We start from the raw sequence: 23,144 nt of genomic DNA, 5'->3' as shown, positions 1-23,144 counted from the left end.
GGTAAGCGGTATTCAGAGGTGGTTTACCTTTGCTTTCCTCTGAGGCTGAGGGCAGTGACTGGCCCAAGGTCACCCAGTGAGCTTCATGACTGTGTGGGGATTCAAACCCTGGTCTCCCAGGTCATAGTCCAACACTGTAACTACTACACCACACTGGCTGTCCAGGCCACCTCCACACCAGACATTTATTCTACTTTAAACAGTCATGGTTTCTCCCAAAGAATCCTGGGAAGTGTAGTTTGTGAAGAATGCTGAAAGTTGTTAGGAGACAGTTATTCCCCTCACAAAGCTCCAGTTCCCAGAATTCTCTGGGAACAGGGGCTGTCTGTTAAACCATTCTGGCTATTAGAACTCTTATCAGGGGAATAGAAGTCTCCTAATAACACTCAGCACCTTTTACAAACTACACATCCCATGATTCTTTGGGGGAAGCCATGACTGTTTAAAGTGGAATAAATGTCTGATGTGGATGTGACCTTAGAGTCCAGGAATGTCAGGAGAGGCAAAGGTTCTCCTTTAACCATGTCATTGTTGTCTGTGCTGTAGAAGTGTCTCGTCATGGCATATTATTTTTCAATGACTTTCTTTTTCTTTTTCCATTTTACTGTTAAATCATCTGAGATCGTTAACAGGCCTCTAATGATTAATTGTTCCTAGAGATGTCCATGAATTCTTTTCCTCTGATCAGCTTCTTTTAAATGTTTTAGAGCTGAGGCCTAATTCCAGTTTTCATAACATTGTTTTTGTCTCTCCACATAGATCCATTTAAGTGTCACATGGATGGAGAATTGGAAGAAAAAGAAATAGATAAAATTCTTGCATGCTCAAAATCTACCAGCCAAGTCAAGGTAATGTGGATCTGTGCCATATTCAGTGAGGTTCCTTAGATTGTATTGCTTAAATTCCCTAGGTTTAAGTTTGAAACTTAAGTCATCTACAGATATGCTGTGCTCCTGCTCTGTAAAAGAAGAGAAATAAGGACCTTTACAGGGTCTATGAGAGGATAAATTGGAGTTATGTTATCTTTTTAATGTTATGTTGTGTGTGTTTCTTTCTAGTGGCCAGTGTTGGGTCAGTTAGTTTTTTCTTCCACACTGGAGAAGTTTGGAATGATTAAGCCAGCTAAAGAAGTTGATCTGAAACAGCTTCATCTTCGCAAGCCTTTAGGATCCACTTGGCCAAAAGTGAACAGCCCGTTTCTTTCCATGAAGGCAAAGTCAAAAGAACAGCTGTTTACTCCATTACAGAAAGAGCTTTTCTGCATTATGAACTCATACAAAGACTTGTTCTACCCAGAGAGGACTGCTTTAAGAAACGGGGAAGAAGTTCGTCACGTCTACTGCCTGCATGCCCTGAATCACGTCTTGAAGGCAAATGCACAAGTGCTTGGCAATAATGCCAAGCAAAGGGACCAAAAACCTGGCATTGATGATGATGGTTTCAGGGATCAAGGACTCACTAGACCAAAGGTGAAGAGATTTCCTTAGTTTATGTTTATTGCATTCAAAACATCCCTTGGTCTTTGTTGTGATACTCCTAAACACAGCTGCCACTGTACAGTAAAGACTTTCCTTCAAATAACCCCATGAACCCCTGACTAACACTTAGGAATTGGTGGTTACAAGGTGCCAATCCTTGTTTTATTGCATGACTGGAGACCGTGGACAATCTAACTCTCCATAAATATTATCAGTAAGACGACAGGTCATTCCACCCAACAAGGTTGCACTCCCCCAGTATGTGTTTTTCTTGCATGTAAAATTGTGGACCGGTTTTGCTTTTTGGACTTGAGTAGAAAATGTTATCTGAGTCTTCAGGATCCATCTCTTAGAGGATGTTTAAATCTAGTTTGGGGTTGTGTCATAATGATGGAGCAATCATCTATTTTTGTGTGTTAAGTGTTCTTCTTAACAAATATGAGCTGGGAATGCACACATTTAGTTATTTAATATATATCGCGCCCTTCTTCCCAGAAGGAGCCCAGGGTGGCATTATCACTTCTGATAATGAATGAGAAGCACTGTCCAATATATCCCATGGGCAACACACTTTATTTAAATATAGATGTACAGATTTTTGGATCTCCCTCTATATCTATAAGATCCAGGTATTTATTGAACTGCCACCTTTTGCAGCAATCTGTCCGTTGACTGAGATATCATCTGAGGACGTTGTCCACCCCCTGCCCATCCCAGTCTGAGTGGCAAATGGAGAGAGAACCATCCCATTGGTGGCTCCTCCCCTTTGGAATGCTCTCCCCAGGGAGACTCATTGCTGTTGTTTAGGCACCAGGCAAAAACATTTCTATTTTCCCAGGTTTTTTAGAATTTTTAATTTTAACTTTTTAAACTTTGAAAAGTTCTTATTCTTACTGCACTATCTGAATGGACAATTGCTGTTTTAGTTTGGTGTGCTTCCCTTATTACGGTATTTTCTGTTATTATATTTTGATTGTGTCTTATTACTTTGTTAGCTGCCCTGGGAACAAAGATAAAATTATGTTGTAATTGAAGCAGGATACAAATTATGCAAGAAAATAAATAAATATTATAATTAGTATTCAGTCAGCTAAAGTTCAATAAGGGCACAGCTCTGCCTTTTTTTTTTTAACAGCAGTGTGTTCCTGTAGGGAATTTTTTTTAAAGAAGAGACAGACCAAAATATCTACGATACAGCAAGGCTTGTTTGTGTATGTGCATGTTCCGGGGGAAGCATGCTTATGCCTCTTCCATCTTTTTTGAAAAATCTTTCTTGCACAAAATGGATTTCCTTACACATTTCTCTGCGTAGGTGTTGATAGTGGTACCCTTCCGGGAATCTGCTTTACGTGTGGTGCAGATTTTCATCAGCCTCCTTGAATCAGCAACTCAAAAGAAAATTGATGTGAGTAACAAAAAACGGTTCAAAGGGGAGTTTGGCTCAGATCCAGAAGAGAGACCTCCAAATCTGAAAAGGCCGGAAGATTATGAAGCTGTCTTTGCTGGAAATATTGATGATCACTTCAGGATAGGTACTAAAATTCTAACATCAGTCCTTTTAGCTTTAAGAAATGTGACATAGTTTGTTTTTTTACAATAAAGGAAGTGTGTGTGGGGTTTTTCTTTGCATTGGCCAGTAAAAATGTGACATAGTTAAAAAACATTAACCATGTTTTACCAGGTTTTTTCTCCTGAATGCCAAATGAAAGCCGACCAAAAGCCCAAAATAATATCTGATCTTTGATATTGATTTTTTTCATCTTTGTAAATTCTGTCTCATTTTTAATATAAGTTCTCTTATTTTGACTCCTTAGGGCTGTTTCATTTATGGCAAAAACAGCATTTATTATGGCATAAGCTTTCGTGGACTATGATCTACCTCATCAGCTGCATGTGGGGGTGTTGTAAGCAGTGAGGTTGGAAGGAAGGGAAAGCCAAAAGTACTGACCATGCTGCTTTCTGTATTTTATTTGCTTCTGACCTCACTGTTTGCAGTCTTCCCTCAAACCATATCGCACAGAAGATGGAACATGCTTGTTCTCTGCTGCTCTGGAGAGCAGAGCTAAAACCAAAGAGGGTTGGGGAGGGAAATGCAGGGAAAACAGATTTCAGCTGAACATTAGGGGAACGTTCCTGATGATAAAAGTCTGTTTGACAGTGGAAGAAACTCCCTTGGTAGGGTACTACGGTAAGGTAGGATTTCCTTTTGCAAAAGGGGTTTAAGCAGAGGCTGGGCAGCCATTTGTCAGGGGTGCTGTAGTTGCATCCTGCATTGAGCAGCAGGCTGGGCTAGATGACCTCCAAGGTACGTTCCAACTCTATGATTCTACCTCTTGCTTGCCTGTTTTGTGGCCCAACCCCCCACTTGAGGAGTGAGTGGTGGCATACGAGGGAGGCATCAGATTGCCCCTGGGCCACCAGTTGCCAGATTCTGATCTACCTCCAGGACTAACTCACTGAAGCTGCAATTTGTATAAACATTTTGGATGCATAGGTGGTGACACTTCTTATTTGGGAGTTGTTGAACCCCAAATCAGCCTACTGTGTCAAAATGAAGTCCTGGGAAGACTGAAATCAAATCTGATTGCATTGTTGAAACCATTGCTTTGCCCTGTAGCTCTTAATCAGGAGGGATCTGAAGAAAGCAGAAATCCTGTGAATAATCCAGATGTTGTAGTCCTTTGCAAAATGGTGATTGTGTGGTTAGAATGCCTGTGGTTTCCAGCTGAGCTCTCCTGTGGCTTCTCCAGGTGCAGTGAGTCCGAACGTTGGCTGAGCAGAAAATATCAAGGCTGTTTTGGAAATTTCATGCTGCTTTATCAGTGCATGATGCAGAGTATTTCACTGTGGCTTGGTGTCTAGGTCTCCTGCTTTGAGAAGGTGCCCTTCGCATTTAATGTTACTTGAAGGTATTGTCTCATGAAAGATATTGAATAATGCAGCAAGAGAGGCAAGCAGTGCCTTATTACTGCCACTGGTGGTCTTCATTTTCATTAAATCTAGTTGCCAAATGGTTCCCTTTAGGATTCCCTCCCATGTACAAATGTGTCTTTACCTACTTGCAAGCCCTGCTGAAAGAAGCAGAGGTGCTCTCTTTAACACAGTTATGAACTTTGCTTGCGTTCATTTCTGCAACACTGGTGGCTACATTAAGTGTCACTTAATGGTGACCCTGTAGTTGTGTTTGGAATTGGGGAAAGCAGCTGATCTGATTCCATTCAACCAAGTCAACTAAAGAAAGGCCTGTTATCCAGATTGGTCTCAATTGCGTGCAGGGGTGCCTGGAGCCACCAGTGAGCTCACGCCATGGTAGTGGTTGCATGGAGATTGGTTGAATGAACCAGTGCCTCCATTCTGAGCCTATACCAAGGGCCACATTCACTCATAGGCAGCCTTCTGGGGGTTTGCATGCCAGTGATGGGTGGGGAGCATTGGACAGAAAGACAGATGCGATTCTTTCTTTTTTGTATATTAGGCTTCATTCAGTCGGGGGGTTCTGCGTGCACTCCCAGGTTCACATCTCTCCACCCAGGCAAGCAAGAGGCCTTATCACAGTTCAACAACGTGCAACAGCACTTGAACAGGGTGCAGAGTTGGGGTGAGGGTTGTGCCCTAGGAAGGAGGCATGGTCTCGGCGGTATCCCAGGGGCCAGTTAGAAAGGGCTGGAGGGCCGCATCGGGCAGCTGGGCCTGAGGTTCCCTTTCCCTGGCCTATACATACAACCGCAGTGATCAAGTGCGACCGTCGTGATGCAATGCTTTTTCAGCTCTCTGCCATCACCAGCATGATTCAGATAGAAGGGAATGGTTGTATTTTATAATAATAATAATAATTAAAAAATGTAAATTTAATTTTTTTAAAAAAATCAACAGAGTCCAAGACTTCACTTGGGCATTCTAGGATATTCTTGAGAGTCCACTGTTGGAATAATGACTGGCCGATGTGATCTTGCTTGTGTGTGTGTTTGGGCAGGTGTTGCTGTTCTTCAGAAGAGTATGCGACTGTATGCGCCATTTTACTCCTGCGATATTGTCATTGCATCTCCCCTTGGCCTGAGGACGGTTGTTGGAGCTGAGGGGGAGAACAAAAGAGACTATGATTTCCTCTCGTCAATAGAAATTCTTATCATCGATGAAGCTGACATCTACCTAATGCAGAACTGGGAGCATGTTTTGGTAATGCTTCTCCCCACCCCTTCTTACTCTATGGGAAGGGCCGTAGTTCAGTGGTAGAGTGCCTGCTTTGCATGCGGAAGGTCCCTGGTTCAACCCCCGGCATCTCCGGGTGGGGCCGGGAGACCCTCCTGGCTGAAATCTGGTGAGCCACTGCCAGTCTGTGTAGATAATACTGAGCTAGATAGACCAATGGTCTGACTCTGTACGATACAACTTCCCACATTTTTGTGTGAACATGGTTGACAAGTTATGTGATTCAGTAAACAGCTAATAGATCTTAACGTTAAGTAACGTGACAAATGTTAATTGAATTTGAATTAAATGGGTTGACATGTGTTCTGGCTTTCTGAGAGTGCTTTCAAGTTTAGCATGACCTATTTCCTCCCCACCACCACCAAATGAAAGAAAGCAGGTGAGCTACCTTCAACAGGCAAGACTTCTCCTTGAAGTTTCCCCAGCAAAGCTTCCGCAGGAAGTAGTGATGACCATCAACTTGGATGGCTTTAAAAGAGGTTTAGACAAATTCATGGAGGATAAGTGCATCAGTGACGCTAGCCACAATGGCTGTCTTCTACCTCCATTGCCTGATTCAAGATGCCCCTGAATTCCAGTGCGGAGAGTGCTGTTGCCCTCAGGTCTTGCCTTCGGAGTTCCCATAGGCATCTGATTGGCCACTGGGAGAACAGGCTGCTGGACTAATCCTGATCCAGCACAGCTCTTCTTACCTTTCTATGCTAGAAAATAGTGGGAAGCTCTTTCTAAGGGAATGTCGTAGGCTGCCTCTATTTCTAGAAATTGGCCATCTTGAGCTCTTTATTATGTGGAAAAGAATTGGTGATGTTGCAAAAGGTACAAGCTGAAATGAGAGGGAAAACACAAACCGCATTTGAGGTTTTTTCCTTTGAGGTTTGCTTACTGTAGTTCCAAGTCAGTATTCCCTATAAAGTATCAACATTTAATAAGGAGTCCCGACATTCAGCTAACAATTGTGTGTATGTATGGCTGAAGCAGTTAAGAGGCGAGTCAGGAGACGGTATCAGAATACAACATCACATCAAGATGCAGGGTTAGGATAAGAGTTGAAATGTAAGATAAAAGATAGAAACAATAGTATTAATACAAGCATGCACTGACAAAGTATAGGTAGATAGAAACAAAAGCTATAAAAGACAGACAGCCTTAGGGATCTTTGCCAGTTGTCCCTGACACTGGTTGAAGAACAAAGAGAACATCTACTCTGAGTGTTGAGGTTCACATACAATGAGGGTGAGATTACTCCTCTACTGATGGAAATGTAATGTGATGCACGCTGTACTTTGAAATGTTTTATGTTGGTATCGATCCCCCGTGTATGTGCTGTGTGAGACCTGATATATGGCTATGTCCACATGTAGCATAAAATAAAGTAGATTAGATGTGTTTATCATTGTTATGTGCCCTCAAGTCGATTACAACTTATGTTGACCCTATGAATCGGTGACCTCCAAGAGCATCTGTCATGAACGGCCCTGTTCAGATCTTGTAAGTTCAGGTCTGTGGCTTCCTTTATGGAATCAATCCATCTCGTTTGGTCTTCCTCTTTTGTTAATCTTCCATGATTTACCTGAGATATCCCTAGACCCAAGGAGGCTCTTAGGTGGGATCTCTGCCCAATTGGTCAGACCTAACGACAAAAACCATGGAAGCTCAGGTCACTGCAATGTTTGTCATATACGTTATCTGGGTAGATATGGACCAAGAGAAGATGCAAGAATCCTCAATCCCGTGCATTCACGAGATAGAGATGGTTCAAGGCCATCTCGGGAACTTAGTGGAGATCAGTTGTAAAGATGTGGCAAACGCACAAAACAACATCAGCAACTCCTGTGATCTCTGCTTGTTCTGCATTGTTTCTTTTGGCTAACTGAGAACATTGGATCCAACTAAAATATTGCATTTCTTATTATTTCTAGTGCTAGACTGTTCATACATCAGTTATAGCAAATCAGATTTTTGTGGACTCTGTGACACTAAGCGCATGCTGCAGTGATAGATGCCAGTCTCTTGGATGCTTCAGAACCAGTTTTCCACAAGTGAGCTTTGAGAAGCAAGAAGAGCTTCTTAACTACAACAGGCAATGGCCCTATAGGAACATAAGGAAGCCACCATATACCAAGTCAGACGATTGCTTCTTCTATTTCAGTATTGTCTACTCTGTACCAATAGTGTAGTGGCAAATTCAGAAGTGCAGGGTCCCTTCATGGGAGTCACACCATGCCCCTCACAGCCACACTCCTTTCCTCTTTCTCTCGTGTCCCTTGCTCTCTGTGTTTGTCTCCAACTCCACACTCTGCTACAACAGACGTCCCTGGGAGTCAATCAGCATGAAAAGAGAGGCTGTGTGTTTGGTACTGACAAGTGTCTTTGCCGTGGCTGATTCCCCTCCTTTCATGCTGATTGGCTCCAACCAGCATGAAAGAACAAGGACTTGTCTCAGTTGCTAACACATTCCCCTTTCATGATAATTGGCTCATAATTGGCTCATATGTGGGGACCTCGCTGGGACCCTGCTCCAAAAAAGGTAAGGGGTCTACAACCCCCTGCAACCCCAGACAACTACACCCATGCTCTGGATGGCAGTGGATCTCCAGGGTTTGAGACGGGAGTTTTTTCCAGCCCTTACTGGAGATGCCAGGGATCGAACTTGGGACCTTGTGCATGCAAAGCTGGTGCTCTATCACTGAGCTGAATCTCTTGCCCAGCTTAAGCTGGCAAAGGATAGAGTGTCTAGTCCAATATTCATGTGACCTTTTAATATAATACATATAATATTGAATATAATACATCCCAGGCTATGGTCTGAAGGCACAAGAGGCCAGCACCCTAAGCAGGGTCAGGTCTGGTCAGTGCCTGGATGGGAGACTGCTTGGGAACCATGTGTAAGCCGCCTTGGGTTTCTATCATGAAAAGAAAGGCAAGGTAGAAATGTAGTAAATAAATAAATAATACATGAACTTCTTAGGGTTTTCTTTCCTTGATTTTTCTCTTCCTGCAAATGGAAACAGAATGATGCACACCTTGCCTTTTCTTTTTAATATGCTCACAGCACCTGATTAACCACATTAACCTGTTGCCTTTGGAATCTCACGGGGTGGATTTCTCACGGGTGCGAATGTTCAGTCTGAATAACTGGTCCAAGTATTATCGGCAAACGCTGCTGTTCAGCGCCCTCCAGGATCCTCAGATCAACTCCATCTTCAATAAGCACTGCTTCAATTACAGGGGACAGGTGAGTGCATATATGTGTCTGTAGCCCTTGAATGGAATTGAAGAAGGCTTGTTCGTTATGACCTTGCAGCAAGGGGGGAAAAAACTTGTGGGCTTATATAGATAACAAATCTCTCCATCTCTAATGTGTTTTAAATTTCCCAACCAAGCTGACTGCAGGCTATCGCTGCCCCTGCTACCATTTATTACTTTTTGTCTCCAGCTGCCAAGTTGATATTGAATTGTGTTTGTTAAAATATTATATCCCCCCTCATGTCAAGAAGTATAAACCTTGCCATGCAACCTTTTTAACAAATTTCTAACTGCCAACTCCCTTGCATTAAAACAAATCTGTTTTTGTTAAATCTTCATTTATTAATCACTTTTGACATACATGTTTCAAGGCATTTACAGTCATATAATTAAAACGGCTAAAATAATTTTAAAGCAGTACAAAAAAAAATACAGATTGTACACCTAAGAGACCTTTTCATCCAGCTAGAAATGTTTGTCAAGACAAAAATGTCTTCCAGAAAGTATAGATAGTGGGCGCCTGTCATATTTCAACTAGCATCCTTGGCACCAACATAATCCTACGATGGATACCTTCTCTCCCTCCTGCCTCCTCTAATTGGTAACTTAGAGGCACAAAGGTGGTTGTGGTGTGTGTGTGTGGAGGGGAAGTAGCAACTCCACTCCTGGGACTTGCCAGCATCCTGCTTTGGGAAGAGGAGGAGAAGGGACCATGACCAACCATCCTTCTTGAAGTGGAATGGTGGTTGCTGACCACGGATGTCAGATCTTATAGGCTGTTGCAAAACATTTAGGCATCTGGGACTAGCTATTGAAAAAAATTCCAATGAGCAAAGTAGTAGTAGATATTTTTTTAAAAAAAGAATCTTAAATTGCAAAAAGTAGTTGATTGAGATGCTGTCTCTGTATCACCTGGAGAAGCTATGATTAATGTGGTTTTTTTTTCAGGCATCCTAGCCATGCTCCAGAGCTATGTAGAGCATTGATATGCATTAATAGACACTGCCCTGTTTGCTTCAGCATGGCTCAGTTTGCACCTGACACTAAGCCAAACCACGCTCAGGCTTCTGGAGAGGAAATCGCAGCTGCTTTGCTCCTCCTCCATTCTTGCTGCTGTTGCATTGCTGTGAGCTCAGCGGGCAGCCAGGTCGGGCACTGGCCGAGGGTCCTTGTGGCCCAGAAGGGCTGCTCCATAGGCTGGGATGCGATCCATGCCGGCATTGGATTGTGGAGTGAATTGTGCCCAGCAACTTGACAGTGCCATGTTGTGTAGTGGTTAGGGTATTAGACTAGGACCTGGGAGACCAGGGTTCAAATCCTCACTGAACCACGAAGCTCCTTGTGTGACCTTGGGCCAGTCACTGCCTCTCAGCCTAACTTACCTCACAGGGTTGTTGTGGAGATTAAATGAGGAGTGACAGAATCATGTATGTCACCTTGAGCTCCTTGGAGAAAGAGGTGGGATCTAAATGCAGTAAATGAACCGGGGCAGTCTGATGCCCGAGGGCCCAGGCATGCCTGTGTGAGCTAAACAATGGTTTGGTTTAGCATGTTACCCAAACCCAGGTTTGACAAACCACGAGCCTAGGTTTGAACAACATACCAAGCCAAACCATGGCTTTACCTGCAGCAGCAGGACTGCAGGAGGAGCAAAGCGGCCATGATATCTCCAGAAGTTTGTACTAGGTGTGTACAAACCAGTTCAATGTGTTGTATATGTTGCATATGCCCATTATTGTAGTGGGGGCAGTCCCTGGTCACACAGAGCTCTGTGTGTGCAACAGTCGCTTACTATACACTGGAGCCACTGAGCTGAGGGTATGTGCACAGGGGACACTTTGCAGTGGAAAGGCAGGTATGTTCAGACACCAGTTTGCTTCTAGAAAATGTTAGCCTCATTAATTTAGAAAAGGCGATGAAATGGGGAGGTGATTGTAGTGGAGAAAGCACGGATTGTGAGAATTCCTCTAAAAGAATGCATTTCTTTGGCACTGGATGACAGGTAGAAGGAGGTGATGCTTTTTTCACAATTCTTGATATACTGTATGTGTTGAACTCACCGCTACACCTCATCATGTTAGTTTATTTGAAAAGGGATTAAACAAGTTCATGGAGAATAAATTGTCTTATTAAGTACCACTAACCTTGGCAGCTGAATGAAGCCTTTATTTATTATTTGATTTCTGTCCCGCCCTTCCTCCCAACAGGAGCCCAGGGCGGCAAACAAAAGCACTAAAAACACTTAAAAACATCATAAAAACAGACCTTAAAATACATTAAAACAAAACAACTTTAAAAACATTTTTTTAAGTTTTAAAAACATCTTAAAGGGTTAAAAACATTGTTTTTTTAAAAAAAGTTTTTTTAAAAAAATATTAAAAAGCAATTCCAACACAGATGCAGACTGGGATAGGTCTCAGAAGGCTTGTTGAAAGAGGAAAGTCTTCAATAGGCGCCAAAAAGATAACAGAGATGGCTCATATTCACAAACAGTACACCCTTGAATACCAGTTGCTGAGGCTAAATAATGAAGGTAGCTGTCCTTATCCTATCCTGCTTCTTTGTTCCTCACAGCATCTGGCCGTCTGTATTCCAAATTAGACAATGGGAACTGCAACAAAACGTTGCGTCATACAGTGTTCCAGTTCAGTGCCCTCCTCCAGAATATCCATTCCCCCGCCATGCAATTTTCCATTTTTCCACCTTCAAGACCCAGTCAGCATTCTGTGTCTGTTGAACATGCTCAGACCTCATTGAGCTGTTTTGGGTGCCCCCCCTATTGCTTGTACGCTTGCAGTCCTTGGGATGATGTCATTTTGGTTACATAAGCCAATGGCACTCACACCTTAACATCGGAAATCAAGAGAATGAGGAGCTGATCTGTCCCAGCTCTTAGCTTTCTAACTGAGAATTGATCTCGTATGTAAAAGCTCGGTCTAACATTACCTTTATTTCCCTGATGTATTTCCTTCTTGCAGGTCGCTATAAGGAACATCCCTTTGAAGGGCTCCATCAGTCACATTGTAGTACAGCTTCCTCACGTTTTTCGCAAGCTAGAAGCTCAAAACTCTGTTTCAGTAATAGATGCAAGGTAATGTGGTCCTTTCTGCTGTGCTCCCCTGCTGACAGATTCAGACTTGATGCTCAGCAGAGTAGAAAGCCTCAGAGTGTGGTTTTAAATTTTAAAAAAAACCAAATGCAACAACACACAGCCTGCCATATGGCAACATTATGTGCACCTGAATCTTTTGGTCTACCTCCTGCTGTGCTATAGCACCCTTAGTCCTATATACCAGGTGTTGCTGAATGACATCTCCCATCACCTCTGGCCATTGGCCATCCTTAGTGGGGTGTAGTTCAGCAACATCTGGAGGGCCTAAGGTTGCTCACCCCTTCTATATACTATTTTAATTATTATTTATTTATAAAGGTAATTTATATGCCATTCTTTTGCAAAACATTGGGGAAGTGTACAGAAACATAAACACATTTTAAAACAGTACAAAATGATCATTCAGAGAATAGCAAACTCCTCTGAGTGAAGATCTTATGTGGCCAAGATGGTGCCATCTATGCACAAGAACGAGGTATCAGCAGTGAACCCCAAGGTTTGCTGAAGTACAGAAAATCTTGGGGGGGGACCCCACGAACAGCACAGTGAGGACTGAGCATGCTCGGTAGGCATGGTTTTTGTGACTAAAGGGGCTGGGGCAGAGGGAGTTGTGGAAAGCTAGGGGTGTGGCAACAATAGAATGCAGCATCCTGGCAGACGGCATAGCTCAAACCCTGAACAAGAACTACTCCACACTACAACATTTTGTTGCTGGTCCCAGTTGTTTTCCTAGGTCAGTTAATTTATTATTTATTTATTGAATTTATTAGTTGCCCATCTGGCTGGCTGTCCAGCCACTCTGGGCGACGTACAAAATAGGCATATAATACCTAGACATTAAAAATCTAAAAACAATGAAGATAAAATCTAGCCCACCCCAAAAGCCTGTCTGAAGAGCCAGATCTTCAAGGCCCGGCGGAAACTCATCATGGAAGGTGCATGGCGGAGATCATTTGGGAGGGAGTTCCACAGGGTGGGGGCCACAACTGAAAAAGCCCTCTCTCTAGTCCTCACCAGTTTGGCTGTTTTGACTGATGGGATGGAGAGGAGGTCTTTTGAGGCTGATCTTGTTGGGCGGCATAGCTGATGATGCTGGAGGCGCTCCTTTAGATAGACTGGGCCGAAACCATATAGGGATTTAAAGGTCAAGGAAGGCCAAACGAGATAGATTGATTCCATGAAGGAAGCCACAGACCTGAACTTACAAGATCTGAACAGGGTGGTTTACAACAGATGCTATTGGAGGTTGCTAATTCATAGGGTCGCCATAAGTCGTAGTCGACTTGGAAGCACATAACAACAACAACAAAGCAACTGGTAACCAGTGCAACTCTTTTAGCACTGGAGTGATATGATCTCGCTGGCAGCTGCCTTTAATCAGGCGCACTGCCGCGTTCTGCATCCGGACCGTCTTCAAGGGTAGCCCCACATAGAGCGCATTACAGTAGTCTAGGCGAGAGGAGACCAGGGCCATGTAGCACCGATGGGAGCAGATGATTGGGAAGGTAGGGGCGTAGCCTCTGTATCAGATGGAGTTGATACAGTGCTGCCCAGCTCACAGCCGAAACCTGAGCTTCCATGGACAGTTGGGAGTCAAGAATGACCCTGAGGTTGCGGACCTGGTCTTTCAGGGGCAATTGTACCCCATTGAGCACCAGGTCCAAATCCCCTAACCTTCCCTTGTCTCCCACGAACAGTACCTCGGTTTTGTCAGGGTTCAGCTTCAGCTTGCCTTGTAGAGGGCACCAAAACAACTTCCTTGTAGTATGTGTTCCACATTACAGCTGTAACATACAGCGCAGCTTTCCCCAACCTGGTGCCCTCCAGATGTTTTGGAGTACAATTCCCATCAGTGGAGCAACTTAACACAGAGATCACTGACACTGGCTACATACACACCATACATTTAAAGCATATGGTTTCCCCCAAAGAATCTTGGGAGCTGTAGTTTGTTAATGGTGCTGGGAATTGTAGGTCTGTGAGGGGTAAACTACTGTACCTAGGATTCCATATGCTTTAAATGTATGGTGTGTACTCAGACATTATGTGGAAATTCTCCCTGTTCCTACCAAAGCTCACCGAGAATGACTGAGAGCCAAGGTGATGCAATGATTAGAGTGTCAGACTGAGACCTGGGTTCAAGTCCCCACTCATACTCAAAAGTTACAGGGTAAACTTTGGTCAGTCATTGTTTCTCAGCCTAACTAACAGGGTTGTTGTGTGGATAAGATGGAACAGGCAGGACCCCGTGTATCACCTTGAGATCCTTGGAGGAAAGGTGAGATATGAATAATTGTGAAAGTTTGAGGAAATAAGCTGCTTTGTCTACAATGTGATATTTTGCCATGAAGACAATTCTTGGCAAGCTCCCTATGGCTAGTGATCTTTGCACAGGCAATCAGTAACAAATTATTTGTATTTTTTCCCATGTGCATTTCAGTGTTGAGTGTGTGTGTGTGTGTGCATGCAAACACATTTTAAAATTTGTATTAAAGGAGTTGTTGGAAAACTGACTTTTGAAACTAAATAACATCCCTATTTCTTCATCAGGTTTCATTTTTTCATTGACAAAGTGTTGCCCGAGTATCGCGATGCAGTCATGTCGCACACACTCATCTGCATCCCGTCATATTTTGATTACGTGCGTCTTCGGAACTACTTCAAGAAGGAGGAGTTGAGTTTTATGCACATATGCGAATACACCAGTAAATCTGGCATTTCCAGGGCAAGGCAGTACTTCCTAAAGGGAGAGAAGCAATTTCTGATTTTCACAGAGCGTTTCCACTTTTATAAAAGGTAAGCTGGGTTGATCTTGAGTCCGAGTCTTTACAGTAAGAGGAGTGCATGAGGTCATAACCTAACTTGTTCCAAACAATCAAACAAAAAAGGATAATGTGTCATAATTAGGGTAACAAATGTTATGGAAAGCTTCCTGCAGTATTGGAAGACTTCGTAAATATTTATTATTATTGATTATTTATACAGCAACCATCTATGAAGATGGCGCTTAATAAAAAGTACCCCTCAAATAGAGGTTAAAAGGCTATACACTTATAGTATGAATTCTGAATGCATTTAAAAACTAATGTTTCCAAGGGTCAGATTTCTTCCACAGTGAGGTGAAATGAGGCTTGAACCAAAGCTGTACATATTTATTTAATAATGGGGAAGGGCCATAGTTCACTAGTAGTGCATCTGGTTTGAACGCAGAAGTTCCTGGGTTCAGTCCCCTGCATCTCCAGGTGGGACTGGGAGAGACCCCTGCCTTGAAACCCTAGAGAGCCACTGGACAATACAGAGCTAGGTGGGCCCATGGACTGACTTAATATAAGGCAGTTTCCCGTGTTCGACAATTCTGAATTCAGTGGTAAAAACAAAAATGGATAGAAATGATCCAGTTTGAACAGAGGAGAATGGGCCTAGGAAGGTTAACTTGCTAGCGGATGAGATACAGCAAAGGCAAAGCAATGGCAGGTTAGACAAGGCTTTGCTGGAGGAGTGAGTTTTGAGCAGCCATACGTTGTGCCTTTCCACACCTCTCCTCCACCCACCACCACCTTCACCTTGCCAGCAGTAGCAGATGAGGGGGGATAGGTGCAATATCCATACTGCACAAGTATGCCCATTATACCCAGTGTACCCAGTACACAGGCTGCCCATTAGATACCGGGCTAAGTTCAAGGTTCTGATTTTGGTGTACAAAGCCCTGTACAGCTTGGGACCAGGATACCTGGAAGATCGTCTTACCCCTTATATACCCAGTCGATCACTGCGCTCTGCAGGTGAGAGCCTCCTGCAGATGCCAGCTTATCAGGAAGTCCATTCTGCACAACACAGGAAGTGGAACCTTTAATACTGGGGCGCCTCCCCTTTGGAATTCCCTCCCCTTAAATATTATATTTTCAGCACCCAATGACCTTCCTCTTTCAACAAGCCTTTTAGGTAAAGACCTTATCCCAGTCTCTGTTGGACTTGCTTTTAAAGATTTTTTAAAGCTTTTTAAAAAAGATTTTTTAAAGATGTTTTAATATATTTTATTGTCTGTTTTTATGATGTTTTAGTGTTTTTGTTTGCTGCCCTGGGTTCCTCCTGGGAGGAAGCGCGGGATATAAATTTAGATGATAATGATGATGATGTATAGCAAAGCTGCACTGTGTCCCCAGCCCTTGCTATATCCACCAGGCTTCCAGGCAAGCCTCACCCCGCTGGCCCACCTTTTCTTCTTTCCCTAAGGCCACAACTATGGGTTAGCTTCCTTCCCGGGTTATGTCCCTCACAGGAAATATTCACTGCCACCATTTGAAACCCTTATATATCACATTTGCTTACATTCTGCCACCTTATTGGCCCCTTAGTAGCTGGCGGGGGACCAGGTGTGTTTTTGGAAACCAAACAAGTTTGTTTATTGAACAGATTTTACTTCAGCAGGAATATTTTTGTTTGAAGTACTTAAGCATGTGGTTTCAGATGTATGAACTATATAAGGAACATATAATATCTTACTCAGTTATCAAGATCAGCATGCCTACCTAATCCCACTACAACCCAACTCACACCCACACTCTCCCTCCAAACCAAGCCCTCTCAAATCCCTGTCTAACTCTAAACTGACCAACCTCCCAATATAAACCAGTCATCCCACATTCACCCAGCCTATCACACACAGCATATACCAACATTCCATACGCTCAATCCCCCCTCCCACCACTTACCATAAATAATGAAATAAAGCCGCATCAGTTATTTACAAAGCAGTATAGAACATCGCACCATACACCGAGCTGCCTTTTAAGAACAATCCAGAAACTGCAGCTGGTCTAGAACAGGGCTGCAAGATTTTTAACTGGGACTGGGTGGTTTGAGCATGTTATACCTGTTCTTCTTCAGCTTCACTGGCTCCCATTCTATTTCTAGGTGCACTTCCAAGTGTTGGTTTTAACTTTTTAAACTGCTCAACAGCTTGAGACTAGGTTACCTGAAAGGCCGCCTTCTTCCATATATACCGACTCAAACCTTAGGATCCTCTTTGGAGGCCCTGCGACAGGTGCCTCTGCCAAATGAAGTGAATAACCACCAGGGAGAGGGTCTTTTTATTAGTGGCACCTCGCTTACAGAAGAGCCAGGCTCACCTGGTACCATCTTTGTGGCCTTTTCAGTACCAAGTGAAGACCTTTTGGTTTGCCCAAGCCTTTTAAATAACTTACATAGGCTGGACCTCTTAGTACTTATATCTGTGTTTTAATTGGAGGGTGCGGTGAGGTTTGTTTTTGTTTGTATTTAAATAGTTTTTGATTTTATGACTTTGCTTTATTTTTGCATTAATTTATTGTAAGCCACCCAGAGAACTTTGTTATAGGGTCAAACAAATATTAAAAACAAACCAATAAGGTGGAGACGAAGTTCAATAGGTAGCCCAAAGGAGCTGTTCTGGCATGCAGAAGCCATGTTTTTGGTAGCTTCCAGTCTATAGAATCTACTTCTACCTCTCTGCATTGTACCTTTTAGTCCTAGGCTGATATTCAACTAAATCCTTGCAGTAGCGCATCAGGATTTCCTCCCCTCTCCTTATTGCCTGCGTGCTCGATGCCATCCCCAAATCTGCTCCAGAGGGCTGGGGGAATCCCCAGAGCAGATTGAGGGGGATCACAGAGGGAAGAGAGGGGGAGAACATTCCATGGCACAAGGAGAAATCCTTGTATAAACAGAGCGTTCACCTTAGCACTTCTTTGAATATAGCCCCTCATCTTGCCAGCATGTGTTGCGAACACTCACAAGCTTCACTAAGGAGACCTGAGGGCCCTGGAGTTCGGCTAGACAAAACAAAGTCCCCTTTCCCTTGTTGAAATTCCCAGAGGCTGTTACAGAGAGGACTGATCCATCTGTAAATTGTTCAGTTCTGAAAAGGAATTTCTGTGTTGCCCAGTTGAAGAGTTCTATAAACTTTGAGTGCATTTTTTTTTTAAATTTTATTCAGGTATTCGATTAGAGGCATCAAGAACCTTATTTTTTATGAACTGCCGACTTATCCCCATTTCTATAGCGAGATCTGTAATATGATGAAGCTGGCAGGCAGTGGGGAAGAGGCCACATTGACCTGTACGGTCCTTTACTCAAAATATGATGCCCAGAAGATGGCTGCAGTGGTGGGTGTCGATCGGGCGGCCCAAATGCTGCAGTCTTCCAAAAACGTGCACCTTTTTGTCACTGGGGAAACGGAGTGAAATAAGTGGTGGATTGAAATTTTGAATGGACTCCTTGGACTGTTTAGCTTAGTATTGGGCCCTTGTTTTTCTTCTCGAATGAGTGTTAGAAGAATAAGGTTATTCTCCTGTAATGCTTTTGGGGTTTTTTTAGAGGACACACTTGACAAGCATATATTTTAAGTGAAGAAATAAAGATATCCCAAGAAGTGTGCATTTCTTTTTTTCTGCTACAGTAGACTATGTCATCTTTACATGCAAGTATTGTACAGAATAATCACAGCTTCTCCAGTCCTGTGCCTTTGCTGATATCGGTACAGACGGTGCTGAGTCTTGTTTCCATTTGGGGATGGCAAAGACTGCTTTATTTTTTGAAGTATCTCACTTCTAGCATTGCACCATCAGTCACGTTGGAAAGAAAACTAACCTATATGATTGTCTTATGGATGGAGAAATGGAAATCATGAACTAGTACCCAAGACTGTTTTGAACTCTTTTCTGTGGGGATGGAGAAGCTGTGACCCTTCAGATGTCGTTTGACTACAATGGTCAGAGATGCTGTAATCAATATACTATCTAATAGAGTACAGTTCTATTAAAGCAACTAGCAGACCCTGGCTCAAATCCATCCCCCTGAGAAGTCCCATTCAAAGGATATAGGGGACAAGCAGATGCAAGCTATTCTTGAGGCTCTAGGCCACCATTCTCCACCTTTTTCTCTTAAGTGATCTCCAGTACAACTAGTTGCTGATCAAAATGCTACTGTGCCCAGAAAAACACAGCCAGTCGCTCACTGTCTGGATAACAAGACTGGATTACTGCAGTGCACTCTGTGGGGCTTCCCTTGTGCTTGACCCAAGAACTGCAATTAATGCAGAATGCTGCAGCACAGTTGCTGACAGGAGTGAGACTGTCGGCATATAACACCTCTGCTCAGAGATCTGCACTGGTTGCCAATTTGCTAATGGGCCAAGTCCAAGGTATTACTATTAATATATAAAACCCTTAACAGTTTGGGACCAGTTTATGTGCAGGACCATCATACCCCATATGACCCCCTCGGCCACTTTGATCTGCCGAACCGGCACTGTTACAGATGCCACGTAATACTCATTTCACTCTTAATAAGAAATCATTAATTTAGTGTGGCAGCATCTATGCTTTGGAACTCCCTACCTATTAACATCAGGCAGACACCTTCACTGTATTCCTTTTGGCACCTGCTTAAAACATTTTTGTTGAGGCAAGCTGTGATGCCCCTGTATTTTGATAACTGTAAATATGGTAAGTGCAGGTTTATTAAAATATACATGGTAAGTGGATTGAGTGAGAGGGGGGAGTACATGGGCTAGAATGCTGGAGAATGCTGTATGATGATTGGCTGAGTGTTTGAGTGGCTGAAGGTATAAATGAGAGAATGACAGTTGAGAGAGGGGCGGTTGGTTGTTTGGTTGTGGGTTGGATTATATTTGGCTGGTATTGAGGCAGATTATATATGGCTGGAAACATAAAGAGTGACACTATATGAAACCATACACTTGTTAAATATACCTAAAGTAATCTTGTTATTTCCTGGTGTTTAAAAATAAATATTATTCTTGGTTTACCAAAACCCTGATCCTTGGCTGGGGTTTACACAGACCAGAAGGGAGGGCAGGGTAATTACCAAGGCGGAGAAACAGTATCAAATGGTGGCAGCAGTGAAGAGATAGTGTATCATCAAGTATCCAGGGCAACCCAGGGCTGTATGCTTTATAGGCACAAAGATACAGGGGGGTTGTGGCTGCAAGTGCACCCAGACACAAAGTAACAATAAGGCCAGAAGGGGACTAAGGCAAAGACCTAAGGCAGCAATTCCCAACGTGGGTGGTAGCACCTCTCGGGGGGGCATTACAGCCTTTCAGGGGGGCGTTGGTGTGACTACAAACTTTAGGGGGGCGTTTGGGTTCATTAGGGGGGCATTGAGATTTGGCGGTCTGATGCAACAGTTGAAGCATTTAAGTTTAATTTTATTTAATACACAAATGATTAATTTTTAAACTGTTTTGTCCCCAGTTAAAATGTATTTAATAGTCTCAATTCATGGAAATAACACTATAAATAGTGTGTGCTCTTTAGTAAAGAAATTCTGAATAGCGGCCAGTGTCATATCAAGGAATGGGGATATTAGCCATGCCCCGGCACTAGGTAATGTTCCGATGCTGTCTTGAGGGTTGTTGGAACCAATCACGAGAGAGTGTTTGATAAGCTAAGTGTATTGGTGGAGGGCGCATTCTTCCAACGGATGAGTGTCGTGTGCAAATGGGTGACGCAGACAGTCAGTTATTCGCTGGTTTTCTTCAGGAATGGGACACACTCGCTACCCGTTGTTACAAATCCATTCATTTGTAAAGCAGAAGACCAAGAACTTATTTGCAAGAAGAAATTGTTGAGCTTCAAAATGATGAAGAATCTAAGCAAATCTTCAACAGCAGAGGACATCAAGTCATGTGGCTGAAACATCATGTGAAATTTCCTGCTCTATGGAGAAAAGCAAAACTTCTTTATATTGCCTTTCCATCTTCTTATCTCGTTGAACAAGGATTTAGTGCAGTGAATCGCATACTAGTGAAGAATCGAAACCGTTTGGATATTGTTAGTCATGGTGACTTAAGACTATTACTATCCAAGTATACTCCAGATCAGTAATAATTATTGAAAATACCTTTTATGCATTACTCATATGTTAAGGGAAGAATAGGAGGCATTGGCATATACTTAATCTGAGGGGGGCGTTGGGCACAAAAAGATTTTGCAAAGGGGCATTGGGTCGAAAAAGTTTGGGTAACGCTGTCCTAAGGCAATATTGTGAAACAGGGAGTGCCTGGTGGTGCTGCCTAGCAGTGGGATTTTGCAAGATCTGTGCTAGAGCCAGAGAGAGAACAAATAAAACCGAGGATCCTGACTGGAGGGACCTGACAGGAGGTGGTGGTCTGAGGTGGGATCCTCACACAACCCTACCCCAATGCATACATGTTAATGTGTTTTAATTATACAGCCAAGAGAGTTTCATCTATCCTAAGCATGATTGCACAGGAGTGCATCCCATTGAACTCAAAAAGCATGCAAATGATCAAACCTGCCCTCCCCTCGTCCTCCCATCTATCCCCTCCCTCTTGTCCCTCCCCTCCCCCTTTCTTTGCCCATCCTTCCCCCTCCCCTCCCCTTCCCCCTAGGTCAGTTTTACCTATCTTAAACATGATTGTATGGGAGTAAATCTCATTGAACTCAATAAGCATGCAAGTGATCAAACCTGCCCCTCCTCCCTCCCATTACCTCCCTTTTGCCCTTTCCCTCCCCCTTCCTTTGCCCCTCCCTCTCCCCTTTCAATCCCCTCCTTCTTCCTCTCCCCTCATTTCCTCCTTCTCTCCCCTACCCCTCCTCTTCCTCCATGGTCAGTTTTACCTATCCTAACCATGATTGCACAGGAGTAAATCCTATTGAACTCAATCAGCATGCAAATAATCAGACCTGCCTTTCTCCTCCTTCCCCTTTCATCTCCCTTCCTCCTCCCTTCTTCCTCCCCTCCCCCTTCCTTCTTCCTCCTTCCTTGTCCCCTCTAGCCCTCCCTCCCTCTTCTCCCACCCCCCATGATTGCACGGAAGTAAATCCCACTGAACTCAATAAGCATGCAAATGATCAATACATTCTCAGCAAACTTGCACAGGATCCCATTTCTTTCTTCCTGGTTTAAAAAGCAGAGAAATTCACTAATAGGCAAAAAACGCTTGTGGTTTAAGAACTTACCTATAACCAGCAGATATTTCTATCAAACTTTAAAAAGCAGGGAAGTTGGGCAGCTATAGCGAATGTACCAGGGGAGCAGGGAACCTGACCTCTCTGAGATATTGTACTGCCCTACAAATTGGTCAAAATGCAAACACAATTCACAGTCCAGTCCACTTCCTGTGTAGCTTGGAAGACTTTGGTAACATGCCTCTGAGCATATAGTGAGTGGTGGCAACACCTGCAGTCAGGCCAAATAACAGAAACAAGACATGTGCTGTGCTGATCTTGTTTTAGCAGGGAGGAATCAACAATATTAAGACAGTTGATATAGTTCAGATAGTCACTTTAAAGATGTTTGATTTACTTTGCAATTTTAGTGAAGTTTCCTAGAGTAAATCATTCTCTTTTGCTTCTGTTTCTGTAAATATGTGAAGTACAGCCACATTTTGCAACACTAAAAAAGCTCCAAAAACAATTGTGGAATAATGGCACTGACTATTCTGCAGAATAGTTTCCAATGGACATGAGGAGTCTCTCAATTTGCGCAAGTGGGAGGTAAAATATATTCTAGCAAATTTCTAGGTGTGCTGTATGTTTTTTATTGACCATGCCCACCTTTCCTTAAGTGGAGCAGTTTAAGCATAGCAGGCTGAAAACCTGCATCTGAGCAGGCCAAGTTTGTCTTTTCTAACAGCTAGAGTAATTGCTTAAGTAGCAACATATTTTAATCAGTCTGATTTTACATCAAACTGCAGTTTCAGATTCAACTGTTTTGTTGTTATATGCTTTCAAGTCGATTACGACTTATGTCGACCCTATAAATCAGCGACCTCCAATAGCGTCTGTTATAAACCACCCTGTTCAGATCTTGTAAGTTCAGGTCTGTGGCTTCCTTTATGGAATCAATCCATCTCTTATTTGGTCTTCCTCTTTCTGTTAATGCACCCAAAATAGAAATAGAACATAACCTCCAGTTTAAAACACAAAAGGCTGTCTTCACCATTGTATGACATTGACCAATAAAAAGGCTTTGAAATTAATAAAAATAAATTTGACACAGATTTCTAGGATGAATAATGAGAGAAATATAATTTTCTAGGTTAGATTTTCTGTAGAAACAGTAGTAGCGCA

The 23,144-nt window shown here is 43.1% G+C and overlaps 1 protein-coding gene across 3 annotated transcripts in view; it reads left to right on the top strand.

The window, feature by feature from the left end:
- UTP25 (UTP25 small subunit processome component) overlaps positions 1-22,042 on the top strand; it is a 28,299-nt gene extending 6,257 nt beyond the window's left edge. For 2 of the 3 annotated variants that reach the window (XM_061625317.1, XM_061625316.1), the window contains exons 5-12: positions 760-848; positions 1,059-1,469; positions 2,791-3,010; positions 5,452-5,654; positions 8,740-8,922; positions 11,912-12,024; positions 14,596-14,841; positions 18,020-20,089. In XM_061625317.1, coding sequence (XP_061481301.1) covers positions 760-848; positions 1,059-1,469; positions 2,791-3,010; positions 5,452-5,654; positions 8,740-8,922; positions 11,912-12,024; positions 14,596-14,841; positions 18,020-18,266 — 1,712 coding nt within the window. In that variant the 3' untranslated portion in view covers positions 18,267-20,089. Of the gene's footprint in view, positions 1-759; positions 849-1,058; positions 1,470-2,790; positions 3,011-5,451; positions 5,655-8,739; positions 8,923-11,911; positions 12,025-14,595; positions 14,842-18,019; positions 20,090-20,588 lie in introns of those variants that run through there. The other variant, XM_061625318.1, reaches the window with a different exon arrangement.
- Positions 22,043-23,144: the final 1,102 nt, after the last annotated feature.

Source organism: Rhineura floridana, chromosome 4 (assembly GCF_030035675.1).
Source record: "Rhineura floridana isolate rRhiFlo1 chromosome 4, rRhiFlo1.hap2, whole genome shotgun sequence".
Taxonomy (NCBI): Eukaryota; Metazoa; Chordata; class Lepidosauria; order Squamata; family Rhineuridae; genus Rhineura; species Rhineura floridana.
This window is presented reverse-complemented; position numbering and strand designations above follow the sequence as displayed.